This window comes from Acartia tonsa, chromosome 3 (genome assembly GCF_053477335.1).
Source record: "Acartia tonsa isolate MP-2025a chromosome 3, ASM5347733v1, whole genome shotgun sequence".
NCBI lineage: Eukaryota > Metazoa > Arthropoda > Copepoda > Calanoida > Acartiidae > Acartia > Acartia tonsa.
In genome coordinates, this window is record NC_137262.1 from 28,112,689 (window position 1) to 28,137,277 (window position 24,589).

Below are 24,589 nucleotides of genomic sequence, written 5' to 3' on the forward strand. Positions count from 1 at the left end.
TGTACGTTATTATGTTCATTGTAATTTTTTTGTAGTACGTTATTTTCAATATTAATATCAAAAAGGCGGTGGTCGCTCTGTATTTTCACCTATGTTTAGGAATGGATAAATCAAACTTCAGACAATGAGTACACAGAAAAATTTGACCTACCCCTTCATTATCAAGACGACGTTTTAGAAGATATTGATATAAATAAAATATTTTTAAAGTAAGTTAGTTTTTATATTTCCAATAAGATCGATTTTCATGTATATAACAATAATCTGAAGTACAAAGTATTATTATATAGTAGAAAGTTTTTTGTGTGTCATTTATGATCTCGCTAACAACATATTACTGATTGCTTTTTCCTATTTAGGAAAGCTTAATCTAAGCCCTGATTTGGTTAAAGGTTTTTTTTGGCCCTCTGTTCCCCTTCAGATACAAGAGCCCTTAGAAAATTGTGGCTAGGATAGAAGAAGATTGAAGCACAATGCAATGAAAATAAAAACATCTCTATTATTATTAGATAACTATTATTTAGAATTTACTTCAGATTGATTATAATATTTAGATTGACACAATCTGCCAGAGAATTCCTACAGTGCGAAGATGAAGTCTTATCAGGAACTTTAAACATCATTTAAGATATCAATTAATTAGAAACTATATTTTTTGAGATTACGAGCAGGTACCTACCTGTTAAAATACCTAAGGGTTTTTTTTTAAACAAAACTTTTTATCTTTAATAAATTGGATGATGGAATTACTGTATAGATTCTCCCGAAGAAAGTATGGCGATTAATCAAAAGTCATTTTGGTCTCACCTTTCAGGTATGTAGTCAGTGGCGTGCATGAAGGATTGGGGGGGGGGGGTGGTGTTGTGTGAGAGTATCACCCATCAAGGCTTATCCATCATATGGCTAACAGCTGTGCGTGTAGATTTTAGACCTAAAATTAGATTAACTGTTTATTATCCAGTTTTATATGTTTAATGATTGAAGTCGGAGAAGTAACCTAATTTAACATAAAATCTCTTTCCATAGATCGTGTATTGACTCTTCTAATCAAAATATCTTTCTTTGTTCAGAACAAGGAGTAAAGAATGTGAACCTCATAGCCCTAATATCCTACTTCATTCACTCTGGCCTGGAGATAGCATCTTCTTGTAATAACATTATCACATCTTTAATTTCATCAGGTGATAAAACAAAAACAAAACCATTTACAAGTGTATTTTTTTTGTACCTAAGTATATTAATTCTGCATTTTAACTTGTAATAATACCTTCTATTCAAATTGTTTTATTCAAGTAATAGTTCTAAATAGATCATCGAACATATGTTTAGAGAAGCCAAAACATCATACACTTGTGATAGGATGTGAAACTCTAACGCCCAGTATAGAATATTATGTTAAGTACATCCAACAGACAACCAACTTTTTGATTGCACGACCTTTATCTGGAAGTTCTGACTGTGCTTGGTAATCAGTTGCGCCTGTTTAAAAGCCAAGGCATTCTCATACTCTTACAATTGTTGTCATGTGCTAAAAATAGCAGCTGTAACGCAAAATTTAACGTCTTTAGTATGATGCGGCGTGAACTAGACTCGAACCTTTCAACAAGTAGGCACACTATAATTTACGCTTATACTGCAGGTTTAATGTAAAGTTATGGTGTATCAATAATTATTTTAGGTTTATATTTCTCCCTGGTTGCACTGCCTGGAAGTGGACCTTACAAAATATTCCACCCGATTTTGTATGCAAAAGCGTTAGACACCTTGGGCATGGTAAAGAAACTACCTATGCTTCAATACAATTCCAAAAGGTGAATTATATTTTATATAGATTGTACTTGGCGTTTTATCTTTGATTTGATTTAAATAAAGAGATTTAAAGAAGGCGTCTTAACTTTTTTGCTTTTTATTTAGAATAGCTAGCCGGTGCTTTTAGTACGTAGTAGATGTAAAATTTTCCATAGAATTCAGATATGCAATCGTTTTTTTTTGTAGACCTCTTATTTTTGAAGTAATTTCAGTTTTTTTTTTAAATAATTAAGTCGGTTTTAAGGTACTAAAACGCAACAAAATAAAAGAAGAAAATTGCAAGTATGAACAAAAATAGTAAGATCTTTAATTTGACACCTTACTTTTAAAATTCTGTTGAATAATTATTGAAAAAATCAATTTTTTTAACCTCGGTTTAATCAAAACTTTAAACCTAATTATTTTCTCACACAGGCATAAAAAATATGTGTTTATATATGATTTTAGAATGAGAAAAATATTACGAATCCATTCTAAGCAAAATTGAAAAAGTTTTATAAAACTATAATAAAAAATATAAGTTTATTTTAAGAATGTACATACACTGTAACAGATATTTTTTAAACACAAGAAACAATAATGCATTTTTAACTGCATTGTTTTGAAGTTTATAAACAGACTGAAGCATATTTGTTCATAATTTTTCATTCTTTATATGTTATGTAATTATCACTATTTTTATTGTAGTATCTATTGTATATATTGTATGAACATTATCCTTTTTTTTTTGTCAATTCTATTGGTTAAGTTTTGAGGTGAAGCTTCTTGATTTGTCAATTTTTAAGATTTTTGATTGGCTAGTTTAATAGTTACAATTAAGTGTTGCCTGTAAAAATATACCTAATATTTTAGGCCATTTCTATTTTTTAAAGTTTTTACTTTTTTTCAATTTTGCTTAGAATGGATTCGTATTATTTTTCTGATTCTAAAGTCATATATAAACACATATTTTTTATGCCTGTGTAAGAAACTAATTAGGTTTAAAGTTTTAATTAAACCGAGGTTAAAAAAATTGATTTTTTCAATAATTACTCAACAGACTTTTAAAAGTAAGGTGTCAAATTAAAGATCTTACTATTTTTGTTCATACTGGCAATTTTCTTCTTTTATTTTGTTGCGTTTTAGTACCTTAAAACCGACTTAATTATTTTTTTTTAAACTTAAATTACTTCAAAAATAAGAGGTCTACAAAAAAACCGATTGCATATTTGAATTCTATGGAAAATTTTACATCTACTACGTACTAAAAGCACCGGCTAGCTATTCTAAATAAAAAGCAAAAAAGTTAAGACGCCTTCTTTAGAAAAAACGACTCTTCTTATTAAGGTTAGTACATTTAGAAATATCTGTCTTGGTGCTTTTCTTCTAAGTGCCTGTCGAGCATTGAACCAACCCCTCCTTGATTTTTAAACAATAGAAATTAAGGAGATGCTATTTTTTTAAATGCCTAACCCCCTACTTCATATCACGTATTTTACGGGATCTCTAAATAGTCCCACCCCTCTTTTTTTTCTCAAATCACATTGCATAAATTGTAAGACCCAAGTTCTCATTTGTTGAACATTTTAAGGAAGCAAGCAAGTAAAAGTCAACAATCTCAGCAAAGAAAAAGACAGAAAGGCTCCTCTCAATCACAACGAAACACTCAGGTCAGTCTTGTTTTCCCATGTAATATTAAGGTATTTGTATGTCTACACGATAGTATAATACTTAATTTTTTTTCGTGTCAAGAAGACACCAATTTTTCATCAAAACTAATCTTGTTCTTAACAAATTTTTAGTAAAGGACTTTCCAATAGAAAACAAAGGACAAATGTTGGGCACTTACTCATAAACAATAATTGCAGGCACTGAAAGATTTTAAGTAATACAGAAGGTCAAAGTTATTTTTTTTTAAGAATTACCTACAGACTTTAAAATAATGAAATTATTAAAGGTTATCTCAAATTTTTTACCTAGTTAAAAAATTTGTATTTTTACATAAAAAATATTGTACTCTCAGTCCTTATTTGTATTTTAGCCTGTAGAGGAAGATGAAGAAAGTACAGACTTATCAGAAGAGGATCAAGAAGAAATATCAAATATGTTAATCAAGGTTAGTCCATTGTGTTTTCAGGGCCACCGCTGTTTAATTAGTTTTTCTTTACAGTTTGATAGCTGTTATTTTTCATTTAAATATTGTCAATTTATCATTGTTTGAGTTTTTAATTTTTTATTATTTGAGTTTTTAATTTATCATTGTTTGAGTTCTTAATTTATCATTGTTTGAGTTTTTATGTATTTTATTTTATCAAGTCCCCTCCTTTAAAAAGCCTCTATTGGCACTTAAGTAAAAAGGGGGGGGGGGAGTCGACCCTCTACTTCAAATTTTAGTTATAAAAATAAAATGTAATAAATATTTTATGGGGCAATTTCTCATTGAAGGGTTACCATTCACAACTGAAGACCATACAATATATACTTTTTGTAGGCGATGCAATGTCTTCGTGACTTTTTAAAGTTCTCCAGTTTGAAAGGGAGTATGGAATCAATACAACCAACTGTAGAGGCTATCATACCAATACTTAAATTAGAAACATCAACAGGTTAATAATATAGTTGAATTATATTCGACCACGGAACCCTCCTCCAATTTATTAAATTAAGCGTTATTCTGTTCCTTTGCCTAACCCCTGCTGGGCTACCCTGTACCCATAATAACCTAACCTTTCCCAACCTTAAATAAAAGCAAACAAAAAAAAAACAATTTTCATGATAATTGGGAATGGTTTTTTTATGCTTGACTAGGAACTTTTTGTTAAAAATTCTATGAAATGATTAAGAAACTGTATAAAAAAAAAAATGTTAAAGATGCTAAACGTTAAATTAACTCACTTTTTTAGTCATAGAACAGTCTGAAGGAGGAAGACATCAGAGATTTCCCATAGAGAATCTTGCATTTTCTTCTATCAAATGTTTGCAGTATATTTCAAATTCTAACCATGGAGATTTGGCCATCTGCACTGGATTTGTTTTTAAAGGTTAGCATATGAAACTTTTCCTGTTCTTTTAAAAAAGAATTATAACTTGTAAACATCAAGAATTTGTTAGAAAAACTTATAAATAAGACCAATTAGAAAGTTTCGTATTATATATTTAATTTTAGAGTTGATACCCTTGATTTTAATGATACCAGATGAATCAAGTCATGTTACAAGCGCTGGACTTTTAGTTATCAAAAGTAAGTATTTTATCATTAAATCTGAATGCAAGATTGTTCGTTTAAGGATAATTAAGTAAAAAGTTCAACTTATTAGATTTGTAGTCCTTCTTAAAACCTCTCTATATATGATTTATTTTAGGCTGAATTTTCGTGACCTTTACAAAGCAAGTGATAAAAATGGCCATTTATTAACTCCCTTCAGGAGTGGTTTTATGAAGAACTTTATAAAAGCAAAGTTGTTAAAAATTTAAAATAAATAATATTTGCTTTTCTTGTCATGATTATGCGGCAACTCCTAGGGGGTGAAAATTGAACTTGAAATTTTCAAATCTAATTTTCTCAAAAAGCCCCCGCTGAAATATTTTGGTTTTACCTGGAATAATCTTGGTTTTTTGTCTATTTTCACCATACATAGGTCCCAGGGCTCGGCACTTACTTTTGTCTTGATTCAATTCTAGACCACAGTGCCACCAAAGTGTTAATTTTGGCTTAAAGGTTTAAGTAGCAAAGTTAATCCATAATTTACTTGGCCTATTTGCCAGGAAGTTCGAACACAAGCAATGCAATGGAAGAAATGTGCTTTTAATAGCTGCTATTGGAAGATGGACTGTTGAATTTTTTGTAACATTTGTGCATCTGGTCTATACATTGTTTTTTCCCCGTTAATCTGTCGGTCATGATTTGGTGTGACTGAACATATGCTCTATAATTCACTTTGTCGTTCGTCAATTCTATTAATTTTTTATACTTCGCTATTTATGGATGTTTTTATTTATGTCTTCCTAGTTATTTTTACACCGAAACCAAAAGTCTCAAATAACTTATATTTACTTATTTCAGAAAACTGTCTTGGATTATTGACCCACATAGTCAGTACCAATTGTTCTGCTGGCGATGCCAATAAGGAAGTCATGAGTACGTCCATCCTTGTTTTAATTCAACATCTGGCCGCTAGGACACCTGATAAAACAGAATACAGGTTATTAATAGCTATTTATCGCATAGTAGATAACATATTAAAATTAAATATTATAAGATTAAGTCCCGTGCAACCAAAACTGGTAGGTATTAGTTTTATAATTTTTATTTTAATATTCGTGGAAATTTTTTTTCTAATACGTATACAATGCTATACGAGTTTTCAGTATAGCTGAGAGTGAGAACCGGTTCTCTAATCCAGCGTTTATTAATGGTTTTGAAGCCATACTTGAAAATATTTTATGTAAATGGAAAATTTTTACAAAGGGATTTTATAGGTCTGATAAAACAATATATGCAGATAAGATAATGTACACCCTAAATTATGGCATACAAAATTATCCCTCCTAGAATTAATACCTATAGGTTGAAAAGTCTAAATGCTGCTAGTTTGATCTAACTTAATAATATTTAATAAAATTGTTGAATCCAACCTATGAGAGTTCGCGTTTATTAATTTTTGGTGACCGAGATAATTTACCAGGGAGGGACTGTAATTTTGACATGTACCAAAAAATTTTTATAAGGTTTCTATTTCAGGCGAGAGGCTTCTTTGACAATAGTGAACCTTTTTGGTCTACTAGAACCAAAACAGTATGAGTAAGTGTTCGCTTTTGATTTGTTAAGATTATTTTCTTAAATACTAATTGCAAGTTAGAATTTAATTTTGTAGCAAGGATACTCTATAACTTAATTGCATTTGTCTGATAAATAAGTAAGAAGTATGATGTGTTTACATAGCATTTGAGTTAAAAACCTTCCCTGGACCGTAAAGGAGAACCATGGATAGTGAAACTCTTTGATCAGACACTCGAACTGACATACACACACACACACATAGACATCCTGTTACTTAATTGGTATAGATGATCTAAGTTTTCAAATTTATCTTTAATTTTTAGTATGGGAATTCGATGGTTAATGAAATACGCCTTTATATCTAAGACGTCCTCTAGAGTTATGGCCGTTGAAATTCTAGGATGTCTGCTTACTACCAGTAACTCAGGTATTACAATTTTGTGGGGAATTAATAAAAGAGGTGATATTGGATTATTCAACAACAAAAAAGTGTCGATGATTCAGCTATGGTAGCCAGCTCACCAAAATTATTTTTAAAAAATGAATAGGTATTCCATTCTCGTAGTTAATATCCCCAAAAATTGGATAAAATCTTATGTTAGTAACCATTTTAGGATGATTGAAAAGTTTTCTTTAGATTTATAGATTAAGTACAAAATAAATTTGGTGATCTGGCTACCATAGTCGATCCAGCGATACGTGTTCTTGTTTGTGCCTCTTTATGATTAAATATAAATCGCTCAAACCAGGAATTGATCAATGTAAGTAAGTAAATCTTCCTTTCTGTTCATTTATGTGTATATTTTAAGTTGCAAATCATGTCTGTTTGTTTGTCAATCTTTTATTCAAACTCATCTTTCTTTATTTCTTCTAGTTCATTCTCTATCTATTTTTTCCCTATGCTTAGTCTACTGTTTCAAAAGGTAACTCTTTCTTTAATCATCGTTTATTGTTTAGATAATATGCTCAGCTTATTGCTTCAATAAACAACCATTTTTTAAAGTTAAGTTCATTGTTTCAAATTAAACGTCTTTTTTTAGACGAGGAAACAGAAAATTCTGCAAGAAAAAAGGAGATTTTAAACAAATATTCATCAGCTATGTTTGCTATTATCTATGAAAAAACTAATGATGTTGCTAACACAGTTACAACGCAAGCTTTAAAAGTTTTGGGTAAGATTTAATATTATAAAGAAATAATATATAGTCAGATAGTCTAGATGTAACGCAGCAATAGCAATCTAATCAGAATTTAGATTTAAAATAATAGTTAATTTAAGTACTGATTGTTTGTAGTTGTTACTTAAAAATTTGTTGGATATTGATAATGTGAATTGAGAAGTTTATATTCTTAGCGGTCTATGATTAACAGACCGCTGGGTGAATGAACTAGCGGACGTACTCTTAATAGTAGGGAGTTGCGTTACTAAAAAGAAAAATCAGATCAGAAATGAGGAATGTTCTAATAATAATTGGGGTGCTTTTCTCAAAATGCCTAGCAAATTATACAAGTTGTAGTTGTGGGATTTATCTGATCGACGAGGAACTTTTGGGGAAACTGCAAAAATAAGAAAAAAGTCATGTAACAATACTTATATAATTATTTGAATTAAGGTGAAATAACATCCTGTGAAAATGCTGCTATTAAAGAAATGCTGCGCAAAGCTCAAAATAATACCAGGTAAATTTTAATTTGCATTTAAATGATCAATATCATAATAGTCATTTCATAACAGCTGCGCCCATAGTATCTAGGGGCCTATTATTCAAAATGGTTGGAAGGGGACTGAAGAATAGTTTAAAACCATTTCTGGAACTGCGTGAAGCTTCACTTATAAAGAAAACTCAATCTTTTCAGTAGTTATTGAACTCATATGCCTCAGACAATAACTTTCTAGGTACTTTATATTATGGGATGGATGTTAAAGTTTAAGCAAAAAATCCTTTAAAAAAACACTATATTACTTTAGTGAAAACGAAGTAGATTGGCCAGAAATCCTGGAAAATCCTGTAGAAGAAAATATTGATGAACTTGTGAAGGATGTAAACCCGTTACCCCCGTGGCCTATTTTTATCAATCAAAATAAAGCAAAGGCAAGTTTTTATAGATTTTTTTTGCATATTAATGAGCAAAAGGAAATATTGTGCTGTATATTGCACTAGCCCCCAAACGTTTAAAATAACATTTTTTTATTCCATGGCTTAACATTATTTGAATTTTGATTGTTTGGTTTATAAAATTGAGTGTCCGAATGTTTCAACCACTTATTATATTTTACAGAAAGGGTGATTTTGTGCATCATAATTGGGGAAAGTACATCAATTTATTGGCTCTTTAGATTCTTGATTCTAGATTTCTTTTTAAAAATCTTTCAATGATTCATATTTGAATTGTCCTTGTTTTATGTTCAATTCCTTTTTTAGGTTCTTGATATCTCTGTGTTTGTAAGAAAGTCTGGCCTCACTGTCATTGAAAATATTCTCAGAAACAGTGGAAACATTTCAGGTAAGCATTTTCTTAACAGCAAGGATTGTAAAAAAAAGTTAACATACGCAAACAAGTTTTTACGCAACGTTGTTAAAATAATATTATTTAACACTATTAAAACCTTTAGATTACACCTTTTAAGAACCTCTTTTACTTTTAGGTTCAAATATTTTCTTTTTAGGAGATATGTTAAGTATCCTTGTGAAACACTGTGCGGACCCGAGTGTGGCCATTAGGAAACAGCTTGCTTGTGTTCTAACCGATCTTGTTCTAGAAAATCCAAGGTACTTCAATCTTTGATCCTCTTATCCTAGGCAAATTTTAATTGCTTTAGTACTAGGGTTTTGTTCGAATTAAGGAACAGAAAAATAGCTTAAGACCAACCCAAGACCTAAATCAATAATAAAATAGCCTAGAGCCATTCCGTGACCTAAGTTTAGCTTCCCTGAAATGTATAACTTAATGAATAAAGTTAAAAACAAATAAATCCTAATGGTATTAGAATTTATCAAACACTCTGCTAAAGTCTAAAGAACATATACTATAGAATTGAATTAAAATGCCAAGGTTTTTAAAAGATTAAATCAGTAAAGTGCTTAGGGTTTGCTGGGGGGTGTAAACCTTAGATGGAGAGAAGAAAAGGGGGAAGAGAGGCCTACCAAAGGGGACTATCCACGAACAAGAGCAAGTGATTCTAAGCGCCTTCCAGCATTGATCCATAGCATTTTTGTAGTGAATATACTAGGTTTATGTTTAATATTTGGTTTATCGACTAAAAAGTTAGGTTTTACCATAGTATTACATTGAAAAAAAAGCATTTTTTTAGTGCAATATCATCAAATGTTTTGATGAGTTCAAACTGTTGTTTAAAAGCTTTGACACAAAAGTATATTATTTTGATTAAAAATGTATATTTAGAAAAAGGGTTGGTAGCTTGTAATATTTTAAACAGTTTAATTAATGTACTTTTACATTTACAATTTACAACATTTTTTGCTTTTATTTTATTTTGTCCTTTGAACTCAACAAAGCATTTGAAGACATTGCATCAAAAAATTATTTACATTTCAAAGTTTTTTTTTTCATATAAAATCATGGTGAAGCAAAACTTTCTAGTCGAAAAACTAAATATTAAACATAGACCTAGTAAATATATTCACAAAAAAATACTATGGATCAATGCTGGAAGGTGCTTAGAATCACTTGCTCTTGTTCGTGGATAATCCTCTTTCAGTATTAAGATGGGTGTTGACACTTTCTACACGTTCGGATTAAATACTATTTCGTGTCAAAGTCAAAACGCTCCATTCATTCAATATTTAGGGATGTAAAGCTGGTTGATGCTTGGGTCATGGGCATCATGCCAATGGTTAAAGATGTAGAATCAAAGGTGAGAAAATGCTTATTTTTTAATGCCTTTGTGATAAAAAGAAATATGGTTTTTACTTCTTCCACTAATATTTTTAATGCTTTCTCGTCATTTGTATACCCAATTGGACCTCCAAAACAGTAATCTCCAAAAAGTTTATATGTGTTTGTTCGTTTGTGTGCCACAAATTGACTTGTCATTTCGAGGATTTTTAGGTTAAAGTTAATAGAATAAGTATTTTTATTTACGGTATAAAATGATTCTATTAAACTGTTCTGTAAATTTAGGTAGCTGAAAAAGCTTGCGAGTCAATCTTTAGTGTCATCATGAGTAACCTGGTACCAGAGGCTAAATCTGAAACTGACCTACATAACCTGCCTTGGCTGGCTCTTCATTCAGTGGACAGGTAGGATTTAGTACATGAGGATAAATAAAATATTAAGTAGATAACACGACAGCCATACATTTTAAACTTAGACTTTTCTTCTTATTTCTTTTACCCCCTTATGATATTACTAGTTGTTTCGCATCCATGGGAGGGTAGGGGAGGTTAGAAAAATCGCTTAAAACCACCCAAGGACATATAATACCTTCTCTAAAGAGTACAACCTATTCGGTCCAGCAATATCAGAGATCTTAAACACATACAAAAAAAACTATAAATTACTTTGTAGTACAGGATTAATACAAAATATTTATAAAATTGTTGTGCACACAATTGGTAATTACTTAACAAGTGGATATCTGCATACATTTATCCTTGAGTTTAGATACTAGCAAATTCATAATTTTTTTTGTTGTAGGTTGAAAATGGTACTCTATCTATCCCAAGCAGTTGCCTCTTGGGCTAAAGAGAAGATGATCACAAAGAATCACATAGCTAGGTGAATTTTTATTACTTTGAAAACTCTTTTTTTCATATATACATAACAATTAGAAGTAATCTTACTTATGATATCCATTCTTTCTTCAGTTTGTTGAGTTATATTGAGTCGGACAGATGTACAGAATCCTGGCTGTTTTTGGGTGTTTTAACTCCCTACGTTCCATGCACAGATGCACATTTTGTTCTCCAGCAGTTTAACAAGGCCCTGCAGGAGCCACAGTGCAATTTAGCGCCAACCCAGCGCCCAGAAGGCTACAGCCAATCACAATACAGCCAGGCAAGCCAAAGCCAATCGCAGACCAGCCCCAGTAGATCACACATAAGTAACAACAGCCAATCGCAGGACGGGATGTCCACAATTAGCCAATCAGAGTCAGCTGTGTCCAGCCAAACTAGCTCTCGCCTATCCATGCAAACTCCTGGCAATTTAGACACTTTGCTGAATATTGCCAAAGTATTGTTAGCCAGCGTTGCCAACTTGGACGAAGATGAACAGGACACGCTGAAGGAAACTCTGCAAATAAAGCTGGAACAGTTTCAACTGCCTGTGGAGATTATTGCAACATCACTGGATATTTGTACGGTCATTATAAGGAAAAGAAATGAAACTTTAAAAGTAAGTTTTTTTTATTTGAAAAGTAAGGATTTTTCATCCTATCCTTATACTAAAGTAACAGGATGCTTGTCTATTTGTTTGTCTCTGTGTCTGTACCGAAGGATCTCGCTAACCGCTGAACCGATCGGGTTCTCCTTAACAGGGTAGATTCTCATGGGTTCTGGGAAGGTTTATAACTATTTTGGGGGAGGGTACAACCACCCTCCCAAGAGAAATGACAAAAAAATCGAAAATTTTAAAAATATACCTATGGGAGACTTCAACGTAACATAAAGAGGTATCGTAACATAAAGAAGTAACGTAGAGACTTTAAGAAACAAAACCATCTAAAGTGCCACTAGAGGCCTCTAAAGTTTTCTGTTTGTAGGTTTAGATATCAATGACTAGGTATTAAACCCATTGAGTTGTCCATTCAAGGGAAACTTCACATATGCATTGGGATGGTTTTAGACTATTTATAATTTAGATGTAGGTCTTAGAGTGGTTTTAGGTTTTTATTTCTCACCCCTTTTATTCGCCTTCGAACACAAAGCCCCTTTTTGCTAGGGACATAGCCGCAAGTATTAAATAAACATTACGATTGTCCACAATTATCGTAGCTATGACAAGCTAATACTCATATTGTTTAAATGTCAACTAATCAAATGGGCTATATAATAAATAGCTTTTCTATTGACGCTTATTTGTTTATTATTATTCTTGTTTTTGTCTGCTCCGTTGAATTTTTCTGCATAGACTGTATTGTTATTGATCTTCCAGTATGGTTTCGAATCGATTAATATCCCCTTGATTAGAACCAGTTCTCAGCCTACTGAAAAAGATGTAATTGTAAAGCATCGTATTAAAAACAATTTTCCACGAATAATAAAATAAAAATTGCAAATTTAATCCTTTTTTATATTAATTTCTGCAGAAAGCTGCCCAGAATACGATGCGATAAATATATATTCTGTGACAGAATTACAGATGGACGGTCCTACGTTCATAAGCTGAACAAAGTAAATGCTGTAGTACAGCAGCTGTACTCTAAAAAAAATTGTATAATTTTAGGCTTATCATTCAGCTTTAGAAGCATGGACAGTCGGAGTTATCCACAAAATTGAAGATTTTCTCAACAGACAAATTCTTGGTGTCCCAAGCCATAAGAGATCAGATAGAAGCATTTCTAGGCATAGTTGTTAGATAAATAATAAACATTAATTGCTGAATTATTATAAAAATAATTTTGTATGATAAATCATTATTCAAAAGTAACAGGATGTCTTCTGTCTGTGTTTACTTTGTAGTTGATTGATTGATTGATTTGTAGTGATGCTGCTAGGCCGGTATGGTTCACATTTACAGTGAATCTTCTTATTTGTAAGTCTAGGGGAAAACCTACCCAAGAGAAAACGTCCCTAGAAAAAAATAATCCTTTAGGTTTCTATGGGAGTACTACCCGTCAGTATAGAAAATGGAATTTTAAAAATCAGAGAAATTGTCTCAATTTAAACTTATTTTCCAGGTCTAGAAAGAAATTATTGTAGATTAATTGAAGGGTCGTTTGTTGGAGCATTTTGGTTTTAGTCATTTTTTCTCTTGTTTGGTTTCAAACTATTGATAAACAACTTTGTACTTAGATATGTGTTTACCCTTGGTGAACTAGCACAGATATCCTATACAAGACTATCAAAAAGACTGTTTCTTCTTATACAGAGCATTGTTTTCTTCAAGGTTGGTTATTTTTGTATTAGCTCTAAAATACTTGTGCTCAAATAACTGTTACTTAAAAATGATTAAGAATTATTAGACAAAAGCTAGATGTAGATAAAGTATGGACAAAGTTTCATGAAAATGAGTGTAAAAAGAGTCTTGCTAATTCACTTATTATATATTTACTAGGTAATAACTTTGAATTGCCAGCAAAGTATTTTATAGGAGGATTTAAACTAACTTTTTGGAAATTTAATCTTTGAAATATCTTACAATTTATATTCTATGTTGCTAAACAAAATAGGAGATAAACTTTATAGAACTACCCGTTTTAATCATCATTATTAAGGACGAAGGAATGGATCACGATGACCAGGCGCCTGTGTTCAGTCAAGAGTTTCAGTGCAGGTTTATTCCCTCCAGTCAGCTGAGAGCTGTGGCCGTTGGCACTCTCGGCAAAATGTGCCTTCAGGTCAAGTACAAAGTTTTACCCACTCCCCCAAAGTAGTTATGTATAAACCTTGAGTGAAAATGTATAGAGAACAAGGACATATGTTACTTTTGTTGATACATTAAGAAATAAAGGCATACCCTAAAAAATACCTATTTGTGGTTCTTAATGTACAGAAAAATATATTTTGCATAGAACCTGTATTCTTAAATAAGATTCAAGGACGGACCTATGGGCATAAACTATTTATAGAGTAGTTGTGCTACAAAAAAATCAAACCTAATATAATTTTAATTAACAGAATGAGGATAATGCCAAGAAGATTATCCCTGCGTTTGGACAAATACTGGACAAAACTAGTGACGCAGCAATGAAGACAAATATTATGTATGTGCTGTCAGATATGTGCGTCAGATACGCATCTCTTGTGGATCCCTTGATACCTCAGATGGCCGCGTGTTTAAAGGTAAACACATTTTTAATTTTTGTAGCTACTAGCTGGGGACTGAGCATTGTTTGCAAGAATCTTAAAGTTTCTTGTCTCTGTGTTTATTACCTACAAAGAGTAGAAAGTTTTATTTGTCTGTGTAGCTAAAGATCTTGGAAAATGCCGGTTTGAATTGGATAAACTTTGCACTGAAGTGGTTTTAGGCTATTTTCGTGACCACCAAACCTCCTGAAGAGGCTATGGTTGAAGTGACTATTTAGTATTAATGTAGGTTTGAATTTATCAGTACACTGACACTTTGGCTTTTGAAGTCTTTAACAAAGGAAAGCAAACATTAGTTCCTTTTCCCCCAACATTTGATTTTTATATTATAGGACGAGTCCATTATGGTGCGACGCACAACCTTAGTTCAACTGGTCCATCTACTTCAAGAGGATTATCTTAAAATTAGAGGAAAATCAAAATTCTTTCTGCACTTTCTTCAAGCTTTGCTCGACCCTTCCAGAGAAATAAAGGTAAACACTCAACAAGTTGGTATTCTAACTTATATAAAAATAACAGGTTGTCTGTCTGTCAGTCTGTGTGTAATAATTTACAATACAGTACGATACATGATTTTTGTAATGCTCAGAACCAGTTTTAATCCAGTTGAAATTAAATAAATTTTTTTTCTCAAAAATGAAGAAATCAGAATAACCATTTTTCTAAATCTGAGAATAGCCAAATTAAATATATGCTTTTAAAAAAGCCTAAACTATTATACTAATATAGAAATATTATTTAGAGCTTGTCCGAGTTCTTCATAGAGCAGAGATTGTTGAAAAGAAATCCTAACATCATGTATTCAAGTTTTTTAGAAGCTGTCTTTTACTATAATAACTTCAAAGGTCATGACAGGTAAGATGTATAAACTGTTGAAAAATGCTATCATACCTATTCATATCACTGTTGAAAAGATAATTTAACAATCGATATATTATTACTTGTAGATTTTCATGTACTAACTCTAATTAAATGATGCTCGCAGATGGCTATTATAACAAAAAACCTCATAAACCCCCTTTACCCCATCCCCTCCCTTCCTACTGGACGTACAAACAGACCAACAAATAAGGTTCTTTTTAGCAAGCTCAATTGACGACAAATTTTATAATATAGTATATACATTGATCTAACAGTTTTTAGCGACCACATAACCCTTCCCTTCATTTACTAATTTACTGTCAAACCTCTCCTAAATGCTTGGGGGCGCAGTCAATAGTACGAAAATTTATCTTTGTTCAGGTACAATAAGTTTGAACAGACAGACAAAGAAAAGGCATGCTTCAGCCTTAGTGGATCTCAAAACAGAGATAACAGATTCAAATTGTTTAGGTATGATTATCTTTAATACAAAGTAGAACGATGTCTGTGTTTCTGTCCGTCCATCTGAAGCTTAAGATCTTGGTAACCACTAAACCGGTTGGGCTCTTTACTTCTGGGAATATAGCTTTTATAGGTCATGGGATGGTTTTGGCTTTTTAATTTTTATGCTTAAGTCGTAGGATAGATTTTGACTACTTTTCTCTCCTGTCAAGCATTTGTTTGGTAGATAGAATAGGTTTCTGATAAATATTTTTGCATCAACAAAATAAATTTATTACTACCATTAATTAAGTGTGAATAAAAAAGTTAAAACATTTGATACTTTTCGACAAAATCACTAGTTACCTATTTGTTATTTTTCTTTCCTCTCATAAAACCGCAGCCGTTTTTCATGCATTTTACCATAGTTAAAAGAAAGAAGTATATTCAACCTGAAAATACTTAACACCATTTGCTTACGTACGTGCTGCATAGTCCCTTTTAATACCCATTTCCCATTTATATTTTTATATAAAGGTACATGTTACTACATATGACAGATGAAGAAAAGTTTCGGACAGTTTTCTTTATGAATCAAGAAATATTGCAAGGAGTCTCAGATCAAAAGGTTTGTAATAGTTTCAATTTTTAACGCAATAAAAAGTACATGGTAGTAATTGAGTTTTGTTTTGTTTAAGTTGTACGTGTCAGAAAATAATTCTTGTTGACTTAAAAAATAAAAAAAAACTTTTTACTGCAAAATTACTAAGATCTCTTATGTTTTAACTTTTAAGGGAAAGTTAGGCGTCATTTTAACTTGCTAATATGGACCTCATTTATTGGTCAGTTCGTTCATACAGTAGGAGGTGAGGGGATCGGGGATATCGTTATTGTAGCCAGCCTTGAATATCACTTTATTAGAGTACATGAAAATTTGGTGCAACATCCAAGTAATAATATTTTAATCTTTAGATCCAACTTGAATCTGCCACCGAGCTGTTGAAAGATACTTTCCGTTGCCTGCTTTCAGATGAAATTAAGCTGACCTGCCTGAAGAAGCAGCCGGCGACGGCTGACGATGCTGAGATGATGGGCAGCCAAGAAGCGCCGGCTAACGCTGAGGCACAGGTCAGTATTTATGTAGAATTTATGCAGATACAGAGCACTGTCAGTCAACTAGAAAGATTGATAAGAAATTGGCACTGACACTGGTCATTAAAGAAATACAAACACTTTAAAGATCAGTAAAGAAAACTAACTGAATTATCAATGTATTAACATAATGGAAACAAACAATAAAACTATATTCATTAGACAGACATTTAGAAAAATATCTCGTTCACGACAGACTGTGCTCACTCTGCATGACCACATGACTCCGACACAACACCTCTTTGACTATCCCAACAACCTAACTGATCTAAAAACTTTGGACTACAAAAAGAATAAGACTGTTGGAAAGTAAAGCAGATATTAAGAGTAAATAAGTAATAACAGAAGAAGAAAAAACAGTAACAGACAACAAATAATTCATTTCACAGATGATTTTATTATTACATTAGGTGAGAGAGGCATTGACAAGAGCTGTGTTCACCAAACAGTGGACCAAGAACATCGTTGAGATCATCATTCCAATCATCATCGAATTAAAGGCAGGATTAAAGGGATACGTAAATTGACAGAATTTTTTTTTTTATAAGGGGGGGGGGCGTAATGACATAAGCTCTTAATCCGTGAGCAAAATGAACTAAATATTTAGCTAGACCCTTCAAACTTGGTATATAAGCCTAGTCCTATAGGTATTACATCTAAATGGCAAAAAAATCCAAAAATTTTTATTTTAAGGTTAGGTTAGGTAAGAAAAACCCTGCGGAAATGGGGTTTTTAGGCTTTTTTTGGTCTATTTTGATGTGGAAACTTACCTTAAATTGTTTTTTCTTAGGGTTTTAACTTAAATACACTGTGTCTATTCATAAAAACATTATTTAAGATGATTCAGCAAGTCGGGGACCGACCCCAGGGGGCTAGGTGGGTGGCCCGCAGGGGTTAAGTGCATTTTTCCATTATATATGTTGTGATACATCAAATTATAGGTTTTTTAGGTCAAGGAACTCAAATTCAGAGCTGAAATAAGCATTAGACTAATCTGAAGCTAGCCCCAGCGGGCTAGGCTGTTGGCCCGCAGGGGTTAAGTGCATTTTTTCTTATAAATATCTTGTTATATATCAAAATATAGGTTTTTTAGGTCAAGAAACTCAAATTCTGAGCGAAAATTAGCATTAGACTAACCTTAACCTAACCTCCCCCCCCCCGGGCTAGGTGGGTGGCCTGCAGGGCTTAAGAGCATTTACCTAACCTTACCTAGAAACCTATTTTTTTTTCAGGTTTTTTTTCTTGAATAAACGGTGTCTATTAATGAGGACTTTATTTAAGATGATCCAGCAAGTCGGGGACTGACCCCAGCGTGCTAGGTGGGTGGCCCGCAGGGGTTAAGTGCATTTTTCTCAATATATATGTTGTGATACATCAAATTATAGGTTTTTTAGATCAAGGAACTCAAATTTAGAGCTAAAATAAGCATTAGACTAATCTGAAGCTAGCCCCAGCGGGCTAGGTTGTTGTCCGTAGGGGTTAAGTGAATTATTTTCCAATATATATCTTGTTATATATCAAAATATAGGGTTTTAAGGTCAAGAAACTCAAATTCAGAGCTAAAATTGTCATAATGCAGTACATACTTTTGAAAAATTTTAATTAACCCCCTGCAGGCCTTACTTCTAGCCTCCTTGGGTCAGCCTCCTGTATGAAGAATCTTTTAAATGATGGCTTTAGGAATGAACTCTGTGTATCAAAGTAAAACATAGCCCGCCTGGGTCAGTCCCCGACTTGCTGGATTATCTTAAATAATGTTCTCATGAATAGACACAGTTTATTCAATTAAAAAACCTTTAAAAAAGTAAGATTTTAGGTTAGGTTTGGTAAAATGAATTTAAGCCTTGCAGGCAACCCACCTAGCCCGCAGGGGCTAGCTTCAGATTAGTCTGATTCTATTATTAGCTCTAAATTTGAATTTCTGGACCTAAAAAACCTATAATTTTGTGTATGACAACGCATACTTTTTAAAAATGCACTAAACCCCTGCGGGCCACCCACCTAGCCTGCTGTGTTCAGTCCCCGACTTGCTTGATCATCTTAAATAATGTTCTCATAATTAGACACAGCTTATTCCAGAAAAAAAAACCTAAAAAAACAAGTAAGGTTCTAGGTTAAGTTAGGTAAAATGCACTTAAGACTTGCAGAAAACCCACCTAGCCCACTGGGGTTACCTTCAGATTAGTCTAATGCTTTTATTAGCTGTAAATTTGAGTTTCTTGACCTAAAAAAACCTATAATTTGATATATGACAACACATATTTTAGAAAAAAATGCACTTTACCCCTGCAGGCCACCCACCTAGCCCGCTGGGGTCGGTCTTTGACTTGCTGGATCATCTGAAATAATGTCCTCATGAATGGACAGTTTATTTGAGAAAAAAAAAAACCAAAAAAAATATTAAATGTAAGTTTTTAGGTTAGGTTAGGTTAAATGCACTTAAGCTCTGTGGGCAACCCACCTAGCCCGCCTGGGTTAGCTTCAGATTAGTCTAATGCTTATTTCAGCTCTGAATTTGAGTTCTTTGACCTAAAAAACCTATAATTTGATGTATCACAACATATATATTGGGAAAATGCACTTAACCCCTGCAGGCCACCCACCTAGCCCGCTGGGGTCGGTCTTCGACTTGTTGGATTATCTGAAATAAGGTCCTTATGAATGGACAGTTTATTTGAGAAAAAAACCTTAAAAAAAATATTAAATGTAAGTTTTTAGGTTAGGTTAGGTAAAATGCACTTAAGCCCTGTGGGCAACCCACCTAGCCCGCTGGGGTTAGCTTCAGATTATTCTAGTGCTTATTTCAGCTCTGAATTTGAGTTCTTTGACCTAAAAAACCTATAATTTGATGTATCACAACATATATATTGGGGAAAATGCACTTAACCCCTGCGGGCCACCCACCTAGCCCCCTGGGGTCGGTCCCCGACTTGCTGAATCATCTTAAATAATGATTTTATGAATAGACACATTGTATTTAAGTTAAAACCCTAAGAAAAAACAATTTAAGGTAAGTTTCCATATCAAAATAGACCAAAAAAAGCCTAAAAACCCCATTTCCGCAGGGTTTTTCTTACCTAACCTAACCTTAAAATAAAAAATTTTGGATTTTTTTGCCATTTAGATGTAATATCTATAGGACTAGGCTTATATACCAAGTTTGAAGGGTCTAGCTAAATATTTAGACCATTTTGCTCACGGATTAAGAGCTTATGTCATTACGCCCCCCCCCCCCCCCCCTTTATAGATTTGTATTTATTTGACTTCTTCTTAAGTTATGCTATCTTATGTAAAAATTACACGGATTTTCAACTAAGTTTGCTTGCTATTGCTTATCATGGGCTTTGTTCACTTGATTACATTGCGGTTAATTTAATCTTTTCTTTGCTTATCCCTCTATCCCTGACTAAAGGCAACCCTAGAAGCTAAGAAGTCTCCATTCCTCAAGGATCTCTTCGACTATTTAAAGAAGGTAAGGGTATATTTATATAATAAAAAATAATTTTCAGTCATCGTATATGCAGAAATTCGATGTCTTTCTGCCAAAGTAGTAAGATTTTTGTTTGTCCGTCTATATGTTATTTTGTGTACATCGTTTATTTTCTTCGGATTTTTAGTTTTTAAAATAAAATAATTACCTACTAGACGTCAATGGGGAATGGATTATATGTTTGTACACAAAAGGACAGAAATCTTTGAATTGACAATATCTTTTAGAATTTACTTTTTTATCTTTGTAGCTTATTTGTGCCACTGATTGACTTATTTAGATTTTTCTTGTTGTTATAGTTGATGGAAGATTACAAAGAGCAAGTGACAGAAATTCTGTCAGCTGATCCTCAGCTGGCCAAAGAAATACAGTATGAAATCAAGAAATTTGACGAACAAGAAGAAAAAAGGTGACTTTCCTTGCATTTTTATTCACAGAAATAGATTGTTAGAATGGATGGATAGGTATAGAATTTACGTGGAGATTATGACATGGAAAAATTTGTCCTTTGTTTAGTTTTCTAACATGGACATCAGAACTTAATTGTCACTTTTTTCATTTTAGCCAGCTACAAGATTATATGCTAATCTAGTGAAAGTAATAATAAAATCCATTATGTTTGTAATATATAATGGAAACGAATCAGAAAAAGGTCCGACTTAAGAATGTCTAGTAAAATATACAACATATAATATGTAAATAAGAGCGAAAAAAATCAACACAAACACAATTAAATTTTTTTTTCACATTTTACATTTTGTTACAAAGATATAGTTTTCACATTCACTTAATTTATTAATTTTTGCTGTATGTTGGATGAATTACCATTTCTTTTACAATCTTCTATTATTTGTATAGAAAAGAGGAGGAGAGGTTGGCAGCTGAAAGAGAGGCCATGAGATTTGCACCTGGCCTTAGACGGAGCATAAGTAATCCTTCATCCAGACCTACCACTCCCAGGTATGATGGATAGATAGATAGTAAGATGGATAGGCAGCTGAAATTTTCTGTGAAGATCTGATTCCTATGATATATTTACATATAGTATATACTTAGTTTTGTATGTTGATCATGCTTCTAGAGATAATAACAATTTAATATTTTTAAAGGTTTTGTGATTTTATTTTGCATAGGTATTCTCTCTTTTTCTATGATTTTTTGTGCGTTGCTAATTTTGGATGTTGTCAACTTGTCATCCTGATCCTTGTTAACTTTCTAGGCCTGGTGGTGGAAGTAATCCAAATTCCCGACCTACAACTCCCCGGCCAGGGGGTGGTGGTAGTAATCCATCCTCCAGACCTGGCAGTCCTGCTCCAGGTGGACCTGCTCCTGCCATAGAAACTCCAGGTATAACTTAATTGCGACCCCAGCTTCTATAGACATTCTATACTTAAATTTTTGTGGCTGCTAATTTTTTCATATTAGTGTGTAGTTAAAGGAGTTGGGTTGTTAATTACACTAGTCCCCAAAGTTTTACAATAACGTTTTCTTATTCGCTAGATTACCAATTATTATTTTGGGGACTCTAATGAATTTTGTTCGTCTGGTTCATTAAGTTATGGTCAAAGCGTAATTATTGTAGATTTACATCAAATTTTCGGCCATTGTCTTATCCCTTTAGATCCCTGAGTCAATAGTTAGGTATATTTTATAGCGTCTGAGGGTTAAATATAAAAAGCCTGTATATAATGATGTCTATTAAATATTATTAAGGAGGAACATTATTAAGATCAGATTCTACTCCTGCCAGATTACTCCAGAAAAAATCTAAGGATAAGATCCTGCAACAGCTGATGATGGCAAACACACCACAGAGTAACAACAGGTAGAGTCTAGTTTACATATTTGTATGTATTTCTGCTAATGTAGCAATAATTTACGGTTTAGAAATTTTTTGAATTAGCACAGATCCTGTTGCGAAATTATAAGGATGTATTGGTATCGTGTGAAGTCCTGCCCTCAAACACCAAACTTAGTTGTTTTTTTTTTAAAGAAAAATATTTAGGAGAAGAACCATAAACGTAGTACAGCATGACGTTGCCGATACATCCATAGATGATAACTCATCCAGAGCTGCCAATAAATCCGCTAATCCTACTCTAAATACTTCTACTTCCTCTGAAGCTAATACCATCTCCAATACTAAATCCAATGTTGATGCGTCTACGAGTAATGAAGATGGAAATGAAAATTCTACCACTACACCTGAGACAAATAATGACAAGGAGAGGTAAGGATTTTATTCACAATTGGCTCGTATTTTACTGTTTGACGGTCAATCGGAATTTTTTTAGGTTCAGAATTTTTTTTTTTTTGCATGGAACTTAAGATGATAAACGGCAAATTTATAATTCTCAATATTAATTATCAAAATCATCCCTTCTTTAGATCTAAATTATTTGTTACCAATTAAAATTCGCTAGATTTACTCAAAGTTTTGAGCTAACGAAAAATAAAATGTATTCTCAAAACTTTGGGTACTAGTTTAATTTACTAATGTCCCCTCTCTCAATATTGTTTTAAAACTATTCCATTTCCCGAAACAAACATTATTTTAGCCATACTATGTACAAAGTAGTATCATGTCTGTCTGACTTGTTTGAAGCTTGAGATCTTAGTAACCGCTGGACCGACAAACTCAGGGAATATGTATAGATACTAGTCCTGCGGTGGGTTGTAAGTTTTCCTTTCATTCCACAAAAAAATACCCCCCTTTTTTTTGTAAACAAAAACAAATATGGGATAGCATGTGTTGCAACCTTATTGGATTTCTCCTCTCTTAGATCTAGGGGCAGAGTCGCTAGTTTATTATATACCCATTAATTTTTGTTTAATCTGTTTAGAGTGACAGAAATGGAAGTAGAACAAGGACAAGATGTTGAGAAGGAGAAACAGCAAGAAAAAGAAAATATAGACATAAGTAATCTTAGCCTAGAGGATCAGGAAAATATGAATGACGAGAATAGTGAACCAGCAAAGAATAATAAGGGATGGTGGATAGTCATATACTTAGATTCCTGGTTAATTAAGAATATGACGTAATTACATAAGTAGCACTGAAACAATTTTACAATTTTTAGATGATAAGAAGAACAATAGGTTTAAAAAACTAAGCAAGTTTAGGTATTTGGTTATACTTTTAGTTTGTTTGAAAATTTGGATGCATTTGCATAAGTAGTGATAAGTAATATTGCGTAATTTACATCAGTCATCAACCCCCCCCCCCCCCCCCCCCCTACCAAACCCTTCCTACCGACCAGTGGAAGTTGTGTAATTGTATTCCGACTGAGAAATGCAAGTGCCACATGGAGACTTGATCTCGAACTTTCACCACTTTACATAAATGATAGAACAATCTTCAGGTAGATATTTTAAGAAAAAATAATCTGGCAAAACTTATGTATATTACTATCCATACATACACTCATAGGACAAGAGTAAGAGATCAACAGAAGTAAATACTGTTCACGAGAGTATAGAAGATGTGACCAACAAGCGTCCGTCAAGGCAGCAGGGTGCCAGGGGCAGGTCTTCATCGGAGCGGCCTTCAGGTATGTTTTGATCAAGATGTAGGTGTTTTTATATTGTAAAAGAAAAAAAAACGTTTCTTTAAATCCCTCATATACCTACTATAAAAGGATGAAAATATTACCTTTTGAATGAATATTAAAGAGACCATGATTTAGATTATTTAGATACGTTTTATATGTTAATTTAGTTAGGTTATAATAATCATTAAGTTTGCTAACAATTGTATATTAACTTTAGCTAATTCGACATTAAGATTGTTCTAAAAGAATGCTTTAAGGTGTCTGAAAATATTAAAAGTCAGTCATAATTAAATCAAACAATCCTTAAAAGCATAAATCACAATGTAAATTATTAATCACAATAAGAACAACATATTTATAATCATTACAATTCAGCTATAGACCTTTCACATTGGAACTCAGATGTCAATTGAATGTACGTCAATGTAAACAAAGATCAGCTGATGGAAAAATGTGGTGTGCATACATAAATGTGAAGTAAAATGTCGTCTTTTGTGTTGGAATAACATTATAATAAATTGATAACTTAAACAAA

General features: G+C 32.6%; 1 protein-coding gene across 1 annotated transcript in view; it reads left to right on the top strand.

Annotated features, from left to right (window-relative positions):
- The window catches only part of LOC145314816 (condensin-2 complex subunit D3-L-like), a 28,177-nt gene extending 4,112 nt beyond the window's left edge, over nucleotides 1-24,065 (top strand). The window contains exons 2-41 of the mRNA XM_080154897.1: nucleotides 100-209; nucleotides 555-605; nucleotides 768-814; nucleotides 1,071-1,181; nucleotides 1,679-1,811; nucleotides 3,380-3,458; nucleotides 3,830-3,904; nucleotides 4,280-4,394; nucleotides 4,692-4,829; nucleotides 4,955-5,029; nucleotides 5,852-5,990; nucleotides 6,530-6,589; nucleotides 6,892-6,995; nucleotides 7,609-7,740; nucleotides 8,182-8,248; nucleotides 8,538-8,661; nucleotides 8,992-9,073; nucleotides 9,237-9,339; nucleotides 10,379-10,445; nucleotides 10,712-10,830; nucleotides 11,228-11,308; nucleotides 11,398-11,926; nucleotides 12,977-13,091; nucleotides 13,542-13,639; nucleotides 13,968-14,090; nucleotides 14,371-14,535; nucleotides 14,892-15,032; nucleotides 15,302-15,414; nucleotides 15,802-15,891; nucleotides 16,399-16,489; nucleotides 16,834-16,989; nucleotides 17,424-17,513; nucleotides 20,426-20,485; nucleotides 20,803-20,912; nucleotides 21,362-21,463; nucleotides 21,723-21,850; nucleotides 22,217-22,328; nucleotides 22,509-22,733; nucleotides 23,347-23,489; nucleotides 23,932-24,065. Coding sequence (XP_080011023.1) covers nucleotides 100-209; nucleotides 555-605; nucleotides 768-814; nucleotides 1,071-1,181; nucleotides 1,679-1,811; nucleotides 3,380-3,458; nucleotides 3,830-3,904; nucleotides 4,280-4,394; nucleotides 4,692-4,829; nucleotides 4,955-5,029; nucleotides 5,852-5,990; nucleotides 6,530-6,589; nucleotides 6,892-6,995; nucleotides 7,609-7,740; nucleotides 8,182-8,248; nucleotides 8,538-8,661; nucleotides 8,992-9,073; nucleotides 9,237-9,339; nucleotides 10,379-10,445; nucleotides 10,712-10,830; nucleotides 11,228-11,308; nucleotides 11,398-11,926; nucleotides 12,977-13,091; nucleotides 13,542-13,639; nucleotides 13,968-14,090; nucleotides 14,371-14,535; nucleotides 14,892-15,032; nucleotides 15,302-15,414; nucleotides 15,802-15,891; nucleotides 16,399-16,489; nucleotides 16,834-16,989; nucleotides 17,424-17,513; nucleotides 20,426-20,485; nucleotides 20,803-20,912; nucleotides 21,362-21,463; nucleotides 21,723-21,850; nucleotides 22,217-22,328; nucleotides 22,509-22,733; nucleotides 23,347-23,489; nucleotides 23,932-24,065 — 4,737 coding nt within the window. The remainder of the gene's footprint in view (nucleotides 1-99; nucleotides 210-554; nucleotides 606-767; nucleotides 815-1,070; nucleotides 1,182-1,678; nucleotides 1,812-3,379; nucleotides 3,459-3,829; nucleotides 3,905-4,279; nucleotides 4,395-4,691; nucleotides 4,830-4,954; nucleotides 5,030-5,851; nucleotides 5,991-6,529; nucleotides 6,590-6,891; nucleotides 6,996-7,608; nucleotides 7,741-8,181; nucleotides 8,249-8,537; nucleotides 8,662-8,991; nucleotides 9,074-9,236; nucleotides 9,340-10,378; nucleotides 10,446-10,711; nucleotides 10,831-11,227; nucleotides 11,309-11,397; nucleotides 11,927-12,976; nucleotides 13,092-13,541; nucleotides 13,640-13,967; nucleotides 14,091-14,370; nucleotides 14,536-14,891; nucleotides 15,033-15,301; nucleotides 15,415-15,801; nucleotides 15,892-16,398; nucleotides 16,490-16,833; nucleotides 16,990-17,423; nucleotides 17,514-20,425; nucleotides 20,486-20,802; nucleotides 20,913-21,361; nucleotides 21,464-21,722; nucleotides 21,851-22,216; nucleotides 22,329-22,508; nucleotides 22,734-23,346; nucleotides 23,490-23,931) is intronic.
- The last annotated feature ends 524 nt before the right edge of the window (nucleotides 24,066-24,589 follow it).